At 44.5% G+C, this 19,607-nt stretch overlaps 1 protein-coding gene across 8 annotated transcripts in view; it reads left to right on the top strand.

Moving 5' to 3' along the window:
* The first annotated feature begins 5,727 nt into the window (after positions 1–5,727).
* The window catches only part of PLEKHA1 (pleckstrin homology domain containing A1), a 29,329-nt gene continuing 15,449 nt past the window's right edge, over positions 5,728–19,607 (top strand). For 7 of the 8 annotated variants that reach the window (XR_003497963.3, XM_027460135.3, XM_027460137.3 and 4 more), the window contains exons 1-3: positions 5,728–5,888; positions 16,721–16,881; positions 18,795–18,851. Coding sequence is in view for 7 of the 8 variants with exons in the window: in XM_027460135.3 (XP_027315936.1) it covers positions 16,741–16,881; positions 18,795–18,851 (198 nt within the window). In the remaining variant the exon portion in view is untranslated. Of the gene's footprint in view, positions 5,889–13,399; positions 13,592–16,720; positions 16,882–18,794; positions 18,852–19,607 lie in introns of those variants that run through there. The other variant, XM_072039878.1, reaches the window with a different exon arrangement.

Consider the following 19,607-nt stretch of genomic DNA (forward strand, 5'->3'; position numbering starts at 1 on the left):
AATCACTGTGAGTACTTCAGTATAAAATTCAAACAGAAATGAAGAAAATATCTGCAACATAAGCACTTTAAACACCTAGTGCTAATGACCTCAAAGCCTTTGAATACGGCTTTGAGGGAAACAGAGAACTCAGGCAGAGAAATCGCTTCATCACTGTGTGTCAGTTCATACACAGCAGCTCCGTCAGGGTGCTTCTCTACCTCAGCACCAGATTAAGAGCAAGATCCAGCGACTGGCAGCTAAGCTGAATGAACTCAACCTCCCCGTGAGATTCAATTCCAAGCTCTGTCTGTACAATTTTACCAGAAGAAGTGGAGTTTTGGATCTCACTTAGAAGCTTTAAAAAGTGTATTTTATCTATGCTTTAAAGCAGCTTCTGAATTAAGGGCTGTGCTTATATTTGCCGGGATTTTAATGCTTCTGCTCCTCTTCTGGCTTTGGGAGGTGCAGAGGGAAGAGGCTTGCCTGCATTTTCCCCTCGAGGCGCTCATCATACGCAGTCTTGCTGCGAGGCAAGGACTACAGGGAAACCTCCTTCTTCACAGCTTTAGCTAATTGCCTGCAGGGATCAAGAGGGCATTTTCCCTTCACCACCCATTAGCTAGTGATAGCTCGGGGATTTCTGCTGTTATCTTCTCAAGCTTCAGAAAGTGTCCATAACTGGAGACAACCAGAGAAAATAACCGTGTTTGTCAGACGGCCTTGCTGTCATGTCTGAACTCACAGCAATGAGTGAACCTGAGGCACGGGGCTGGTTTTCCCCCAGGTCATAGTGGTAGGAACCTCGGAGAACTCTTGTCTATCCCTACATTATGGCAAATAATTGAATAAATGTTACCTATCAACCCCATGCCATTGCAGAAAACTCAAACCTCCGTCCTTCATGCCAAGACGTAATAGCTAAAAGCTTTCCCTGGCTGCTGATCTGCAGGCGGTTGGGTGAGAGGCGAGGTGTCAGCGCAGTAACAGCCTCGCCTGGCCGTAACCTCCAAGAAAAGCAGTCCCATTGATTTCAGCAACACTCCTCTTAAAATAGTGCCCAGGAGGCCTGCTGCCTGCGGATGGAATTTGCAGTATTGAACCCACAGAAAAAGGATATAGTGAGAGCATTTTGCCACACACTTAGCGATTCACTGGCCAGGCTTTTTCCTGTTTTCCACTGTAACATAACTGTTAGTTTTAACAAAAACGTTTTGTCTAAGGCAGAATAATTTCTTTATAGCAGTGAAGTGAGGTTTTGTTCACAGCTCTTTATTTCTGTGCGTGTGTAAAGTTGATGAACTTCCTCTGCTGGATAAAATTATCCATCATGAAAATACAATGAGAAAAGTTAAGAATTTTGATATTTTGGAATTGCTGAATATTTCTGTTTAATTATGCAAGATGCACACGTGATATGCATATTTATACAAGTATATATGTATCTATGTAAATGTATATACCTATTATTCCTTTTGTTTTCACTGTTGTACATCCATTTTCTACTGGGAATTTCCATATCTTGTGAAATAAACACTTCAAATTCAAAGAACAGTACACTGCATTATAGTTAAATATAGAAATAACACTATCATAAAATGACTATATGGGGTAGCTGTGTAAGTTAAATAAAAATATATTAAAAATTATGTAAATAAAATAGTTACTTATTTTTTTAAAAACAGAAGCACAGTATAGAACAGTGGGCTCATTAAGCATTATTTTACTGTTCTGACAGCAGGTTGATTTTTATTTGATTTAAGAATTTATACAGCCCTTCAATAGTAGTGTCAGGGGTTGGGGTTCACTCGGGTAAATAAGGGGTTTTTACGGCTCTGCCTAGAACCAGCAGGCCGGGTCACACATGAAGATTCCCTCATTCTCTCTGACTGATCTCACTCACAATCAGCCTGACTCAAACTAAATGGCACTAAAAGCCCTGCAATACCAAAATGGAAACTTTCTGGAAACTTTCACTGAAAGCTGTAATTCCTTTAGTCTTGTAAAAACTGTCCTAGAGTAGAAGTGGAGAGGAGTCTTTAGACAAGCCTTAATATTTTGATGTCTATGGGTTTGACTTGAGTGAAACTTTCCCCAAGTGTTGTGTTTGAAGCTATTTGTTAGGCACTAGAGAACGGCTCTTGGTTTAAGGCTCTTCACCCTGCTTTGCCCATAGAGTAGAGGGGACAGAGATAACACACCTTCTTTATCAAGAATAAATGCCTACAAGTTAGGGGTGGTCACCTTATAATGGTGGGCTGACGCAAGGAAATGTCATTAAAAAAAAAAAAAAAAAAAGAGCAGGGCTTTATCTGGCAACTCTTCTTCCAAGACAAATGATGAAGACTGAGGCTTAACTCCACCTTGAAAAATAGGAAAGGAGCAAGGCAAAGCTACATTTCAAATAAAGGAGCTTCAAACAAATAAAAACTGTAAGTTTAGGGAACAAAATTTCATACAGTTCTTTTTCTATCCCTCCTTGTGCTTATTCCTATAGGTGCATAATTCGATAAGTCACCAAACAAACGTTACTTATTGCACACTATATTTTGAGCAACTGGAATCCCTGAAGGAATTTACGTCCAAACTCTCTTATTCCCTTATGCATTTCAATGATGAGAATCAAAAGCAACTATTTTTACTTTTTTATTATTTTTTTTTTATTATTTTATTTCCACAGGCATGAAGATTGTTGTGAGAATACCTGACAGCTTTTGAAAAGTATGAATAGAGACAACGGAGAGGAAATAAGTGCCTGTCTTATACTTCTGCTGGATATACTGGGCTCCTAGCCAACTTCTAAATTGAAGCCAATGGCATTGCATAGGGCATAAGCCAGTGCAGACTTTATTCTTGCAATTTTCTACAAATTGCAGGGTAGGTAAAAAATAGATTTTGTGCTTTGTAATCTTTGCACATGTACTTTGTATTTCAGAAGAATGGGAATAAATCTCTGTGATCTAATCACTTCACAGCTGAAGTTTACCTATTCGTCACTACAATTTCTTTCAGTTGTTACACTGATACACTTAAGAGAAAGGATAAAAAATATTGAATTGCCTCTGAGTCAGTGAGCACAGCCGAGCTTTAAGTCACCTATGTACCAGCTGCATACAGTACAATGTACATTGCAGCCATCACCAGCCTCCAAACGAAGGAGGTTTTGCTTTAAATAGAGGAATTAGAGATGCCTACATTTAGGTTTCCATACACATAAGGTGTAGACATATGCTGGGTACAGAGGGATGAAAACTGACTTTGCCATCTCGTGCTGATCAGTGGTTGAGCTCTTCATCTCTTGGTTCTCCACGTGCATACTCCAAAACTTTTGTGAACTGTGTCACTTAACAGAGCGCACTTGGCTATTTTTAACAGTTTGTATCTCAGCTTACACAAAAATATTCTTTATTTACATGATTTTCTCCTCACTAAATTGCAAATATCAGACAAATTAGATGTTCTCAGAAGTAAATCTGCAGTCACCTTCCATGATGGAAAATATGGTAATCTAAAATACGAGGTTTGCTATCAGACTCCAATACAATGTATTCCCCTTTTAAATATAATGATGTTTTTTCATTTCTTAGGTCTTACTATCACAACAGGTGTTTGTTCAAACCCTGTTGGGGAGGCTGCAGAGATAACTTGAAAGTGAAGGTGGATCAGACTGCCGAATGCCGCGCAGTTTTCATTTGACCACCCTCGCACGTGTTACGAAACAGCTTGTGATCACATGGCTTTTTGCTTGTAAAACCAGCACATCATTTTTGCAAACAGCTTTTCCACGTGCAGTGCAATGGCAGGCCACATCCTGGAGTCCTGTAGCGAGCTGCCACAATCACGGTCATTTTGTCGGGAGCAGAAATGCCAAATCAGGACCGCAGCGGGGGAGGGCCGGCATTGTGCTGGCTACTGTCAATTGTCTTGTATTAACTCCAGTAGAACACTGTTAAGTGAAAATCATCCAAAAAAATGTATGAATAATTGTGAATGGAGTACAGATTGAAAAGATTCTGGCTCGTGCAGCTGCAGAGTGTGTGACCTATCAAGGATTTGATAGGAAAAAGTTGCCAAGGGAATTGTAAAGCATTGTTTGTAGCTGACTTCAGCTTTTATTGTTGTACTCTGATTACAGCTTTTGTTTCACTGTAAAGTACAGTTGTTAAATGCCAGCTTGAAACAAAGATGTATTTACATGCAAGAACCGAGTTCAAATGAATTCTATTTTTGGAGATATCACTGCTTTGCACTAGGAAAAAAATATTACTATTTTGGAAAGCACTACAAATTTTAGTATAAATTTAGTATGTGCTTCAAACAGAAATAGATTCCCATTCAGACTGGTTAAATATCATTACTGGAAATTGTAATGTGCCACTAGGAAAATAGTGGCTGATGGCTTCAAAAAGGCTTTGAGGTAGCATCTGAACTGACAAGCCTTGGAGGAATCTCCGCACGCCCAAACAACTAGTTCTTTTCTACTGGCCCCTCTCCATTAAAATTAATGTTAAAATCAGAGTAATTGCATGTCAAAAAAAAAAAATTACTATAAGCAGTAAAACATGTATTTGTGTAATGGCTGATAGCTCATGCTTTCTCCTGTGTATGCCTGGTACATAGGCCTGAAGTTGGCACGAATTTTAGAGCCGTAACTCCCACAGAACCTGGTCCACAGGACGCTGCAGTCTGTAGTGCAGCTCTCCAGGTCACACCACCGTTGTGTTCAACACCGATGACTTGCATATTCCCTGTCTCAATTCCCCTCGGACGAAATGGCTGCAGCATCGTTTATAGCACTGTAACCACTGCGGCTCTGCCTCACGTGGCGGCGGTGTACCCGTGGGGTTCAGATCAATGCGTGCTGCTGGCCACAAGGCTGAACAAAAGCACCGCATCACCCTGCTGTGCTGCTGTAATTATTGTATGTAGCTATTGTACAAATCCTTCCCCTTTTAATGGGACAGAGGATTGTATTCACTGCCCCTTGAAAGACTTTACAAGAAGTATTTACAGTACTAAAGAGTGTCAGTACTCTGTCTTGCCAACTATATTTGAAAAGAGCATGTAGTTGCCGTATGAACTAAACTGAAGAGCATGGAGAAAATGAAGGAAACCAAATCTTTTGCCATTTGCTACACTGCCAAATCCATTTCTTAAACTGAATTCAGCTGCTCTTTATCAACAGTTTGGGCAACGCCTTGTGGCTGGCTTTGAGGATCTGGCCCTCAGGAGTGTGGGCACCATGAAATGTTGGTAATGTTACGGGGAGATGTCAGTAATGTCATGGGGAGATGTCAGTAATGTCACATGGAAATTTTGGTAAAGTCACGTAAAAATTTTGGTGAAGTCACATGGGAACGTTGGTAATGTCACGGGAAGAAGCAACTTCCCCGTCGGTGCTGCACACCGAGTGGCTTTGTAGCAAGCACGACACCACTTTGTGAGGCGCCCTGGATCAGTGTGTGGGCTCCATGGTGTCGGGGAATTTGGTGCTCGCACCCTTGGGTGCTGTGGCTCTGTCAGTGCCAGCACCACACCGCAGCGATGTTTGAGCCCAGAGCGCACAGTACTGCTGCTTGTGAGGAGGATACCCCCACATTTCTTCAATTACCTCCCCAAACCACACACACACAGCCCCACCACATCCATTTCAGCCCCTCAGAGCCACCTCAGGGCTCAGGACTACGCCTCCCGTCAGGCGCCGCCGAGTTCCCTCCAGCCCCCAGCAGCTCCCAGCGCCGGGACCGCGGCGCTTGCGCGGGGAGGAGCCGGGGCCGGGCGGGGCCGCCAGGGGCCGGGAGCGGCGGCGGGACCCGGAGCGGCACCGGGACGGGACCGGGACCGGCAGCGGAGCCAGAGGGACCCGGAGCCGGACCCCGACCCCCGCCTCGGCTCCTCGCGGGGCTCCTGTGAGTGCCGGGGCCGGGCCCCGCGGGAGGCGCGTCCTTGGGCTTCCTCCTTCCCTTCCCCCCCCCCCCCCCCGGCCTTTGTGCGGGGCCGTGCCGGGCCCGGGCTCTCCGCGCTAACGAGGAGGGTTAATTACTAATTAATTAGGGCCTGGGGAGTGCTGGGGGGGGGCTCTTCGCCCCCTCAGGGGTCCCTGTGCCCTTCCTGGTACCCGCTCCCACACGCACGCACGGAGCCGGGTGTGTGCGGTGAGGCGCCGTGAGGTGTCAGAGCAGCTGTGGAGCCCAGCAGGGCTTTTATTTTATTTTATTATTATTATTTATTTATTTATTTTTAAATCCACTTCCTTTTTATATCGTTGGGCTGCGCTGGGTATGATGCAGCACAAAACCTGCACTGAGACGGGGCTGGCTGATGGATGAGTTACTCCTCCTGCTGTATTTTTAAGGATTTTATTTTTCTCCTTTTGGTTTAAAAGCTGTTACGAAGCTCCAGGGCTTGTATCAGCTTATTTTACAGGTGCGACTTCCCAGCAAACCGAGCAGTGCAGTTATCCATGGGAAGGGTTCTTCCTCCAAGCTTAATCCTTTATTTTCGTGGTGCACCGCATTGGATAAATTCACAGCAATTCACCAAGTCTGAACAGTGAATTTGTGACTTGCCTTGTAGGCCCCTGCCGTTCTGTGTCCTGTTCCTGGTAATTACTCGCTGCTCTAGAGCGATACCGAAGTTGCTGTCAGGTTTGTGAGGCGGAGAGGTGTGCCCGGCCTGCTTTCCTGTTTGTCACATCAGTGAGCTTAGGAAGTGGGCTGAAGGCTGCCTCAGCACAGAGACGTCCTTAGCCCTGTTGGTGTTTGGAGGAGAGCCTTGTAATGCGGGGATAAAGAGCACTGATACTGCAGAGAGTGATAACTCCAGGGAGGGAGCTGTATCTGTGTGCTGTGATAGAGCTGGCACTTGGCGGTGAGCAGCGAATGCTGGGTGTAAAGAGGAAGGCTTTTGGTGAATCTCTTTGTTTGCAGTTACTCAGCGTTGCTCTTTTGGTTTGTCACTGCAGGAAAACTCGATTTTGAGTGAGTTGTGAAGATGGAGTCTGTTTTCTGCAGCTCCTTCTGTGTTACATAGCTAGAGTTGGACAATCTTTTGTGTGTCTGTGCGTTTGGGCATTTCAGAGGTGGAAATAGATGTGCAGTAGGTGACTAACAGGTAGATCGCAGTGCTTAAGGCTTTAGGAAGAACAGATTCTTTCATCTAAATTGGAGGATCTACAAAAGAAGAAGTATCATATAAAGAAAATAGGAAACATCTTAATGCTTTTTTTTACTTCTTCCTTCTCTCCCCCTGTATTTGTTCTTCCTCAGGAGCAGTAACCAAGCGATAGAGAGAAGACAGGCACACATGTGGAGTATAAAGGTGTGTCTGTGCAGGGGGGAAAAACCCAGATGCAAGAGATGGCCTTGGTTTTTCCAAGCAGCCGTGCTTCAGAAGACAAGGAAGTCATGCCCCAGGACTAATAAAGGCTGGCTGTATGTCAGAAGGTTAACGTGGAAGAGACAAAGAGCACAAGCTGGGCTTTATTGACTGTAGCAGATTTTAATAATGCCCTGAAGTTTTTTCTAAAGCGCTTATCACTTCTCTAAAGCAATCAGTGCTTGTCATACAGTCTCCAGTGCAGTATTGTACACGGCCCAGAATGCCAGGCCTGCACAATCCTTAATCTGTTTTAGTAGGTTCAGAATTCCATCAATGTCCTTATTGCTAAACGGTTCTGGGTACTCGAGCTGACACTTATCATACCGCGTGCAGTCGCTTCGAAATGCAGCAAACCAGAAGCATGGGAAAGTGAGAATGGGCTAAAAGTGTGAAGTTCCCTTGCGTGTGTGTGGTGCCGTGCACTTTGTGCCCAGCTGTACGGCAGCATTTATCTGAACAGGAGCTTGTGATGCAGGGGAGCGCATCTTTCTGGCAATTCATGTTGTTCCTGATGATTGGGAGCAATAGGAAACATCCTCAGAAAATGCTTGGTGGGATTTTGAGGCAAGGAAACCTTTGTGCAGTTGTACAGTTGCATGAAAGTAGAGGGCAGTAACTTGCTTCAGTGCCAACATAGGTGAGTTCAGGTAACCAGATTTGGCAGAAAACAGTTTTACAAAATGGAGTAAGTAATGCAGATGTCACTAGAAAGCAAGAAGCACGTGTGTGGTTTTCTCATTTTGAACTGAAATGCAGCAAGATGTGGTCGTAAATGCTGCTCTCAGCACTTTAGAAAATAAGGAACCTAAGTATCAAGATTCCAGTGAGCTTGCCTTTTGTGAAGGTAATGTAGCTTCTTTAAAAAGTGATAATAAAGAAATGCGTGCTGAAGAGGTTGGAAAAGAAGTTCAAGTTCAGGTTTTGAAGTTCTGTGTTACTGCATAAAATGACCGAAGTGAGTTGGGTGGAAAGAGATGGCTGGGCTATTTAAAAAAAAAAAAAAAAAGGCGTACTGCTCTGAAATGAGGGCTTTGTGAAGCTGTAGGTCAGAGGTCAGCTTGTTCCATGCAGTGGCCTAACCCCGAAACACTCCGATGCTCGCGTCTGGCTCTGTTTTATAAATAACACCTTCCTGTTGGTGCTAGGTACAGCAGCAGGGTTTTGTTGCTGGTAAGGAAGGAAGCTTGGTGCATTGTCTCAGTGCTAAGCAGCCTTTTCTCCCTCCAGGGACTCAGCGAAGCATCTAGAATGTGTAGGTGTTTCTTTAATCTTGGAGAAGGAACTTATTAAGCTTTCTGGTGCAGAACTGTATGAGCCACTTACGCCGAGAGATGTTATCTGCACAGGCAGGGAGTTGCAGGTCTGGTAGACGTTCGCGGCGCTCACCAGTTTAAACAGCTTTCAGGTTTGAACATATGCCTTCGCCTTGAAAAATCTGAATAGTTTCAGGTGTTTTATGGAGAAGAAAGGCGCTTCGATGGTGAGGCTGCTGCTGCGGGACTTGGGGAACAGGTTCAGCTCAGCGCCTTGCCAGCAGCTCCCTGTGTGGCCTGGGCCAGGCTGCTCCTCTGCCCCCTGCTCTCACCAATGCTGCAGAGAAGTGCTGGGTGCTGTGGGGATGTGCTGGGCACCAGTGCTTAAAAACCTGAATGAACCAGGCGAAGCTTTGCTGGTGTGATCCTGCAAAGCTTCCCCGCTCCTCTCTTTGGGAAATGGTTTTTATTCTAGCCAGGCATTGCCTCCGAACGTTTCAGCTACCGGCGTGGTTTATTAGCTCCTGCTGGCACCGTGGGCAGAGTGCCCGAAGCTGGGTTTGATTTATTGCCTTGCAGGTGAAAGGGAATGAGAGAGGATCGGCGTCTGTACCCCTCCCCACCCGGGGTGGGGGTTAATCTGCAGCCACTCCTGCTGTCTGGTGACTTGATGGAGCTAAGAGCATTTGGGATTTACAATTCCTCACGTGGAAATATTACATGGTCTGGTCGCTGTTCTAAACTGAAAGTGCAGGCAAGACGTCACTTAACCAAGCTCTGCAAACGTGAGCTCTCCTTGCCGAGAGCCTACGCCCCCAGGAGCGGCCCCTGTACCGCCAGAGCTGTGATAAATTCATTACCTGAACATGTAATTATTTTGCGTACGCTCGCTGGGGGTGCTTTGGTCCCCATCGCATTTGCATGCCGTGTCCAAGGAGATGTTTGAACGTGTTCAGACCGGTGCCTTCATTACGCGCTCCTCTGTTAAGTGCTAGAACAGTTACATGGCAGGCTTGCTGGCAGCCAGCAGTCCTCTCCACGCTGCGCTTCAAAGGGGGCTGGTAATGTATTGGTTAACTCTTTAGGGAGGATTTTGGTAACAGATGAGAATTTAGGCTGCACTAATAATTCATCTGGCAAATCTGTTTCTTTAGCTTCAGACGTGTTCCCTTCACAACTTCAGGCTTGGGCTGTATGAAGCTCGCTGGAAGTGCTGTAGCTCTTTTATTTATACCGCCTTCCCAGTTCGTGTTGGTGCTCTGTTTTTATTTTTCGGGGGGTGGAGGAGCAGGATTTCTTTGTGAAATCCGTTTGTTCCCTTCTTGGGGGAAGCTGAAGAGCCGCCTGCTCACAGTGAGGCCGGGATTTCCAGGCGTGTCGTTGCACATACCCGGGATTTGGGCTGCTTTGGAGTGTTTCCGTCTCGCCCCGCGCAGGTCACGGGGCAATCCTGCAAGGTGCCAGGAGCCCGGTGGCTTCCTGCTGCTATTGGGATCGCTCTGGGGGTGGAGAGTTGTCCTCCTCCGCAGGCACTGTACTTGCTGCTGTGGGAAACACCGGTGTCACTGCAGGACAAGGTGCAGCAAGCCAGCATTCGCCTCTTTTTGCACGTGCAGAAGGTGAGGAGGGAATTCAGCGAGCAGGCACAGGCTGTGCCTGGCGTGAGGGCAGCTCTGTAGGCTCATGGCTGGAAGGATGCTCGAAACGGATTGTGTAGGATAAGTTACAGGAAGGTTTGTGCTTCACGTGAAGGGTTTTGCTGCACGGTCATAGCAGAGCAGCTTTTATTTTATGGGGCTTCTCTTCATGACAGAGGAGACTCTTATTGCGAGCAGGGTTTTCTTTTCTTTAATTTAAGAAGTATTCAAAAAGAAAGAAAAGGAAGGCAGTGACCTGAAAACGTTGCCATTTGATGGTCAGAAGAGAAAATTAAGCTTCCATGGTAAACAGGATCTGGCATGTCTCCTGTAAATGAGCGTTGGCTGGCTTGCAGGAGGCAGACAAAGCCTGGCTCTAACTGAAGAGCTCTCGCTGAACTTGCTCGTGCTGAAGATGCTGGAGATTAGTCCCAGCCGCTGCAGCACTGGCATGATTTGGTAAGCAAGGTGCTGGGGGAGTCCCCCAGCCTTTGGAGAGCAGGGTGCTGCCCCTGCAGTGCCTTACACCACGAGCTGAGCATGGTGGAGCCCCGTAATGTTAAAATAAGCCAGGTGAAATCTCAATGGCAACAATTTTTCATCACAAAAGTTTTAATGTGGATGAACCATTGCATTTTGATTTTGCGGTGAAATTGTGAAATTATCTATAAAATCGGGTTTGATTTGACAGTTACTTGCTTACATGTTTTGGTTCCATTAAATCCTCTTGCATTTTAAAAACAATGAACCCCAATATTCATCTGTGGGGTTCCTTTCATTGTATGATACCTGAAATGAACTGAAGCATCAGGTGTTTGCACAGTTCTTGTTAGGCTTTGCAGTTGGCTGCAAGTGTTAAAAATAGGTGTACTTGCCTCGTTGTGATCCTTTTGTAGACAAAAATTGCCAGTGTTGCTTTAATCCTGTGTCCATGTAGAAGCAGAGCATCTCAGGAGCTGGCTGTGGTGTTTCACACGTGGAGCTTGATGGCACTAGGCTGAGTGATGTGCTTGCATTTAAATCTGAAACCTGCCTCTGGGTCTGTGTAAGAGGTGATCTCTTAATATTACAAAACTCTGCAGTTTCCCTCCAGCTTCTACTCCTCCGAGCCTTCAGCACACCGCACTGAAGCTAGCACAGCTATATTTTCTTTTCCTGTTCTACTTCTCTCTGGTTGCATCTTGCTTTGAGTAATTCCGTATTGCCTCGTGTCAATATGAAGTGATAAAACCTGCTCCTGGCTCTCTGAGAGCCTTGCGCTTGTGCTTGGATTCTTTTGACCAATTTTATTGCTTTCTAGATTAATCCTCGCCCCTGAAGTATAGATGCATTTTGAGAGTGCATCTTGTGGCCTCGTGCCATGGGATGCTTCCTCTCAAAACGCTCCTTGTAGAGGCGAGGGCTGCTAGGTGAGCTGCTGGGGTTTTGTTCCGGCTCTCAAGAGGTCAGCGGTGGGCAGGAGTTCTGCATCCTCTGCTGTTGTTTCCTTTTTTTTTTTTTTTCTGCAACACCACCCCCAGGACTTTGGGAGACAAAACCCTGAAAACGGAGGCAAGGGGTTAAATTAGGAGCCTGAAACCTCACTTGTAGAAACTCCCGCAGGAATTTTGGAGGCAGCATCATGGCTCACCGTGCAACTTGTACAGCACCCTTGGGAATCGCGGACGGCGGAGTCGAGGAACATCAGGACATTTTCCTGAGAACACCCCGAGGGCTTTACCAAGACAGAGGTGATGTTACTGCTGTGTAGCTGCAGGTGAAGAGCCGGGTGTGTGGCCACATCTCTGGCTGGCTGCACGGAGTACAGCTGCAGTCAGTGCAGCTACACAAGTGTGAGATGAGGCCGCTGCATTTCGGGGGTGAGTCCCCACCCAGGGATAAGTGCCGTGCTGCTTGACGTGCCTCCTAGCGTGGTCAGGGATAACACAGCCTGCTGGCACTCTTTTTTTTTAATTTTATTTTTTGAAGACTAGCCTCATGTTTAAGAACTTCCTTGCAAGCAAATACTGCCCTTTGCAGCTGCTTTTTTTTTTTTTTTTAAACAGCATTAGAGAAGAAATCTAAATTTAGGGGTCAGCATATCCTGGCAGCTTCCAGCTCTCACCTGCAGCATGCTGCTGATGGCTGCGTGTCGGTCGTGTCATCTGCTGAGCTCCACGGCTGCCGTGCCCTCTGGGAGAGAAATGGGACGGTGAAGCATCTTGGGGAAACAGCCAGGCCTAAATTATCCCTGGAGTAGCGCCCAGGTCATCCCTGCAGCTCCTGGGTTTGCTTTTTTTTTCCTGTCGTGTTTTGGTTGCTTAAGAAAATTGGGGATTTAAGGAGTCTGGGGAAGATGAGCGAGAAGTTGTCTCTGGACTTACCTACGCAGTGCTCTGTGCTCCTACTGGAAAGCTGTCTAAGGAGCTGAAAATAAAGAAGTTTGAACAACTGTACTGAAGATTAACATGATTTGTTTTCGGCTCAGAAGAGCCTCTGGTTGTCCCAGGATTCCCCCCTGTATTGCCCTGTAGGTATGCAAGGAGAGCTTTCGTTGCTGTGCCCTTCAGGGTGTACGCAGGACAGTCTGAGCTCATCCTTTCCCCTTGGGAAGCCAGTAAATGGCCAGGAACAAATAAAACCAACCCGAGAGCTGCTGGATTACAGCAGGAGGCTCTTGGTAACTGCTGAGAGCGCCCAGTGACCGAGCTGTCCCCGGGGAAGAGCAGCCCCTCGAGGGGCTGGGGGTGCCGCTGCCTCCCCTCTGCCAGCCTGAGCCGTGGGGAGGAGCTGTGGGCATGACTCAGGGCATGGTGTTGTGCTTATCAACCTGCTTTTATGGATGTTGCTCATCGTGTTGTAGAGGTGAGTAAGCAGTCGTGGATTTCTCTCAGTTGTCTTAACTCTGTCCCAGCCTGGCCCGGTGCAATAACCTAAAAGTCTCTGTGGTGGTTTGAACTTTGGATCGAATTTCCAAATGCTAGCAGAGCAGGAAGTTTAAGTGTTTGTCTAAGTTAAATAAACAGTAATATATATATTGAGATATATAAACACATAAATTTCAGGGAAAATACATGTAGAATAAACCTAAAAGGCATTAAGGACCAGCGCCTGTCTTGCTTTATTTCTCAGCCTAACTTCCATATGGGTAGCACAAAGCCTGTTGCGTGTTCCCTTCATTCATGCCGAGTTCCCCTGCCTGCAGCGAGCCAGCAGCTCTGTTTTTGGTGCCTGTTGTGCAAATTAAGCGTCAGCTATAAAAGAAGAGACGGAGCTATGAGAAGCTACCTTGCACGCCGCTTTCACAGCCTCGTACGGACTTTGTACTTGGAGTATGGAGGAAGCCACTGCTGTATAACAGAGGTAAACTCCAGGGCAGGTGTTGGCATGACACTAAACATAGAAATGAGCGTAGGAGAGCTGAAACAGGCGGTTATAAATGGAGAACCGAGATGCCTCGTGCCTCTGCAGCTCCTCGTCGTGTCACTGTGCCTTTACAGCTGCAGGCTGCGAGGAGGTGGCCGCTGGCTGGTGGTGTGGTGCCCAGGAGGCCAGGCAGCCTTCGGCTGTGATATAAATACCGAGGAATGTTGGTACATGGAGGAAAAGAGTGGTGAGAGGGGAAATCCGACAGAAGTTGGGCCGGGGCATGCACCTCCTGAAATTAGTGCTCTGCTGCTGGAAAAAGGGATGTAAGGCTACAAAAATAAGCGAGACGTCCTGTTTGGATTGTAACTTGGAGCGAGGAGCTTAGGGGTGAGGTGGTTTTTTTTGAATTCCTATATATGAGAGAATTCAGAAAATGGGTTTTGAAAATTATTTCACCTTCTGGTGGGTTGTGGCAGGAACCGAGGGCCACAGGGATTTTTTCTGAAGCAGCCCCAAGTTGCCTCCCACCCCAGGGAGGGAAGGCAGGATAAAATAAGGTTGTATGCGATCTGCTACAGGGCCGATCCCTTCAGCTTTTTTCTCTCAGCCTTTTTATAGGATTAGGTTGTAAAAGTTGGCAAAGAGAACTCTTACGCTGCTCCGTGCTGCAGAAAATAACTGCATGCACGTAACCACGAGCCGTGAAACGTACCAAGACTTGGAAGCTTGAGTTTTCTAGTCCCTGAAATGATAACTTCACAAAGGGTAAATGGTATCTGTTACGTTGCATTCGTATACTTATCCTGTATTTTCATCAGAGGATAAAGAGGAATAGAAATAATATGTTGTGGACAAGAAATCAGCTGTTAGCACTTTGAGACAGAAAATCCGTATGGATTTTTTCCCCCCTGTGGAAATTGATTTCTTAATGAATAAGAGAGCTGCTGCTGTTTGTATTTTGCCCAGGAACAAACCAAGCAGTGCAGTTCAGCTGCCCCTGTGCTCACGGAGAAATGTTTTGAACACTGCGCTCGCTTTTCCTTAAAGCTTTTCTCAAACACAGATCCTCCCCCGGGGGAGAGGGGCTTTGAAAACTCGGTTGGTTTTATTCGGCGGTTTTTAATCAATTTGTGTCTTGTCTCAGAAACAAGTTTTCCTTGTTTCGTTTTCTTCACATCTGCGGAGGAGGCAGCATCAGCCTGCTCAAACAGGAAACCAGCCACCAGAAGCTGCTTTTTATAGGCACGGGGCTCTTCTGGGCTTCAGAAACACTCTAGAGCAAGCTGAAATCGAGTCCCTGAAGTGTTCCACATTGAGGACGATTTAGGACAACGCTGGGAAATGACGATTTGAAGATGTCTTGAGAGTGCTCAAGTGTTTGGGTTTGTTAGTTACGAGCAGCGCTCGCTTACAGAGCTCGCCTTAGGTCTGTGATATTGAAATTGTGAGCGCACACCAGGAGAACTTAATCACCTCAGTAAATCTTCTTACTTTCTGAAAGATCAAACCCGTGCCTTTGAAGTTGTGAACCATCATCATGTACCTTAAATGTGGAGACTCCTTTACCTTTTGAAGGTGGGAAGAACAAATCAGTCAGGGCTCAGTGGGAGGCTCATTCCCATTTTGTGTCCCTGTGTAGAAAACGTCTCACATCTCCAACAAGTGTGCTGACTTCATTTTACACAAAAATGCACAAGACTTCAATTTTAAACTGTTGCATTCGGACACACACACAGTTTTTAGCAGCCTGGCATCACCCTGAAGCTGTGGGCTCTGTAGGTTTTTGCCAGTTAGTGGGCTTAGAAGTGGTTAACAGAAATTGTTGCAGTCGTGTGCTGGAATCGTGACAACCCCAAATGATTTCTCAAATTCCTGAAGCACAATTTGAATCGTAGTCAAATTCTAGCTGGTGATACAAAGCACGGGCAAGTAAGTGCAAGCAGATCTCTACATACTTGTATATCTGATGCCCAGAAAGAAGTACATAAAGTGTCTATCTGCCAAAAATGAGCGCTGCACAATGTGTTTAACAGTGTGTCGTGTCCTACTGTGGTATCTCAGTAGCCATGTGCAGATAGTTATCGAGTGTCTGCCTCGTTATGAGTGCATGCAACTATTTAAATAAAATGAAGGAAATAATAAAAGTAAATTTCAATAAATATTAAACTTCCATGTTACACCAAGGAAGCTGAAAGATTTTATGAAAAGGGTCTGAAGTGCTTACACCTTTTATGTCTTGAGTTAATATTTTTGGGTGTGGGGCATTTATTTTTAGCAAAATGTAAAGACAACTGAGTTGTTATAGTCCTGCTTTAGTAAAGATTGGCATCAGCCCGATTTTATTATTTAAATGGTGACTTCTTGGCTTTTCTGTATGAGTATGGGAATCTACTTCTGGCCTTAGAGCTGGCTCTTAAGGTAAAATGACTGTCACTCAAGATAAAAAAGCAAAGGGGGAAGGAGAAGTGGAGCCATAAAAGGCGAAGCAGGCAAAATGGGAATAAGTTAGCCCCACGTGGATATTGAGAATTTACTTTTGGACTAGCAAATGTGTTCATGTCTCTGCTGCACACAAAGGGTCATTTTCACTGCATAATGCGTAAGGATGAAAAATTGTTTGTTTATCCCATTGCTAACCATGAAGCTTCTTTTGTAGGAGAAAAGAGAAATGTGAACAGTGTTTTTAAAAAGCCCTTTTCTTGAACTTACTTAAGCAAATGTGAAAAACCATTTTGGACAGGAGAGCTGCTGACAAAGATCCTTTCTTGACCATGAAAGGCAATGTCAAAGGAGGAAGTGTAAACCTAACGTTATCTCAGCTTTGTGCAAATTGTGAAGGAGAATCTGCGATTATTCTTCAGTGATTTTTGTAAAAATGAGTCTTAGTGCTCTTTTATTTACTGCTTAGATAGCCTGAGTGCATATTTCAAGGAAGTCAGAATGACCCGTCTAAAAATCCAGTGCTGGTTTTGGGAGGAAACAGCCACACTTCACTTACTCTTCCGCAGAAACTTCTTTAAGCTGCTAGCAGAAACTGCTCAAAAAACAGTGGGTGGGCACAGGGCAGTTGTAAGATCTGTAATGAGGAACCTCATATAACTTGTATGCTTTTTTGTCCTGCAGTGTGATGTTCAGGGTCAGAAATGCCTTATGTGGATCGTCAGAATCGCATCTGTGGTTTCCTAGATATTGAAGAAAATGAGAATAGCGGGAAATTTCTGCGGCGGTACTTCATCCTGGACACGAGAGAAGACAGCCTGGTGTGGTACATGGATAACCCACAGGTGAGATGTTCTTGGCAACAGTTGTTTGGCCTCTGGCCATTTCAACTTTTTTTCCTTCAGCAAATTTGTTAAAAACCTGAACAGGGGGGCTTAGTATTAGTTTTATGGACCTGGAAACTTTAAAAAAAAAAAAAAAAAAGAAAAAAAAAGTGAAATCATGTAAATCAGTGTTCTTAGATGTGTGCAGCCTTTTAAAGAAAACAGGATTCATATTCTGCTTAAAGCACTACTAATTGCAGTTTAAAACATAAAAAACAACTTGAATATCAGTGAGTTGCCAGTGTATGGGAATCTAAGTATTGACAGGAGACTTGGAGATCAGATGGGAACTCAAATTTGATACCACACTAGAATGAGTGACTAGTTTTCTAGCATGATACACTACATTTTTTTCTCTCAAATGTCTTGAATGTGCATTGCAGGTTCTTGCAGGCACTAGATAGTACTGTACTGTGTAACCAGGTGAGCCAAATCATGTACTAGTTTCACTGTGCAGGTCTTATTTCACTTCTAAGCCCATTTGGGAGTTGTGTAGTGTTCCTTGCAGTGCTTGGGTCAGTTAGCTCTTTGTTACTTTACCTCCACAGAATCAGTCACTGAAAAGCAAATTCTAATGATGCTTGCAATTGTGTTGCAATGTGAATGCTATATGAAGGAGGAAAGCTTTTATCCATCATGGCTGAGAGCATCCTTCATCTAAAAATTATCTTCACAGTGTATGCACATCGGTGTTTTTGTAGTGTAGGGGAGAGCAGATAATCCCTTAGGATTCGGGTACTGAAGCAGTGACAGCAAAGGATCTAGGTCAGCTGACAGCAGTCTGCCAGAAGAATATTTGGACACCATTCTGTCAGGAAGAACGAGTTAAAAGGCAACAGAAGCCCAGTGTTCAGAGAAACAAGTGGAAAAGAAAATAAGATTGCGGCTTAATGAATGTGACATGTGACCAAATCATTCGGAAGCTCTTATTGAGGAGAAAAAAAAATAACTTCTGGAAATAAGGAGATATTTCAAATGTTTTATCACGATGAGTTAAAAGAAGCAATTCCTTTTTTCAGTTTCTTCTGTGACATATATCTAGGATGTGGTTAAAAGCTTGATCTGCTGCAGAAATTGCAGTTAGAGCCACTTTGTGGAGGCCTTTCTTAATCTTTAAAGCGGTGCAGCCCTTGATATAGGACAAGTCTACGGTGTGTGCAGAAATTCAGTGGGCTTTTTGTTCCTGGTAGAGCTGCTCTATTTGTATCTGTGAAAATCAGTTCAGCTGCTCAAAGAATCAGTGCTGTTAAGTCAGCATTGTGATGTAAAAACAACAGAGGAGTCCTATTTGGATTGTAAATATACGTAGACTTGCCTGCAACTTTAGGAAGTATGGTGATCTTTACATTTTACCTTGTTTAACTTTGCATAGTTCTTCTAGTTATATAGAAAGTGTCCTTGCTTTCTGGCCAGTAGCTTTAATATTAAAAAATTGGAGTCTGTTGTTAATGTTTTTGAAAATACGTGAGGCAGTCTTTGAAGTGTGTGACATAGATGAGTGTCACTTCGTGTCCCTTCCGCCTGCCCAGGTCAAAACACATAAGACGCCAACATCTGTTGAGGAAAAAGTATTCTTTCCGGATTTCCTGGATGCAGACCTGCAAGAATCCTTTTTCCTCTAGTAAAATACATAAACCTCTGAAACAATTACTACTTGTATTGTTTCTAGCAGTCGTTCTGTTTTTAGTTGATTAACAGATGTGTGTATAATAAACAAGGAGTTTAGATCCTGTTGCAGGCGTACATTGTGTATTGTCTATAAAAACTTGCAGGGCTTTGTTTTTGTTTGTCAAATTGAATTTGTTTTTTGTGCATAAACACTGAATGTGAATGAGAATAACTCAGCTTCACCTTGTAACACTGATTTGTTTCAGAATCTTCCCTCTGGATCTCCACCTGTTGGAGTTATTAAACTTACCTATATTTCAAAGGTAAGATACATAAGGCACTGATTGCTAAATGTTGGTGGTGACTACCAAGAGATGCTTATAAATGCCTCAACTTTGGACAATTTTAAATTCTTCTTATGTAGGGCATGGCAAGCTTTTTTGCTTGTGTGCTAGTCCTGAATTTTAGTGAAGTGTTACAAATGCTTGAGTAGTACCAGGTTAAAATCAAAGCAGACAACTTAACTGTTGTTTGGGTTTGTTTTCTGAGTTGAAAGGGTAGCTGCTTACTGCATAGAATTGATGTTTCTGATCGGTGTGTTTCAGTTCTTTACGAGCATTTGAATTCCAATTAGTCTTGGAGAAAAGATAGGGCGTTTATGTAAGTCATTGGGAGTGATAGTTTGCAAATGACTTTTCTATAAATTTCTCTGCACCATTAAAATACTTAGTTCTTTATACTCTCTGTACATTCAGTTTCAAATACTTGTAAAGGAAAATGGAGAAGTAAGTCTCTGTGGTTAAACTTGCAGCAGATACTGCATTGATAAATAAGTAGAGAAAAACAATTGACCTTCTGCTTCAATCCCCTTTTCTTTGTACCTTTTCTTTGTGTCAGCTCTCTTGTTCTCATACTTAATCTCCCCATCTTCCATCCTGTATTTTTCATTCCTGTAAAGCTATCAGTGATGCTGGTTGTATCACGAGTACAGAAATGCCTGATGTGCTCATGTCCTTCCTCATTTCTTTCTCACACTACTTAATTTGACCAAAACCTCACATTTGTCATTTTAAGAAATG

This window comes from Anas platyrhynchos, chromosome 6 (assembly GCF_047663525.1).
Source record: "Anas platyrhynchos isolate ZD024472 breed Pekin duck chromosome 6, IASCAAS_PekinDuck_T2T, whole genome shotgun sequence".
In the NCBI taxonomy this organism is placed as follows: domain Eukaryota; kingdom Metazoa; phylum Chordata; class Aves; order Anseriformes; family Anatidae; genus Anas; species Anas platyrhynchos.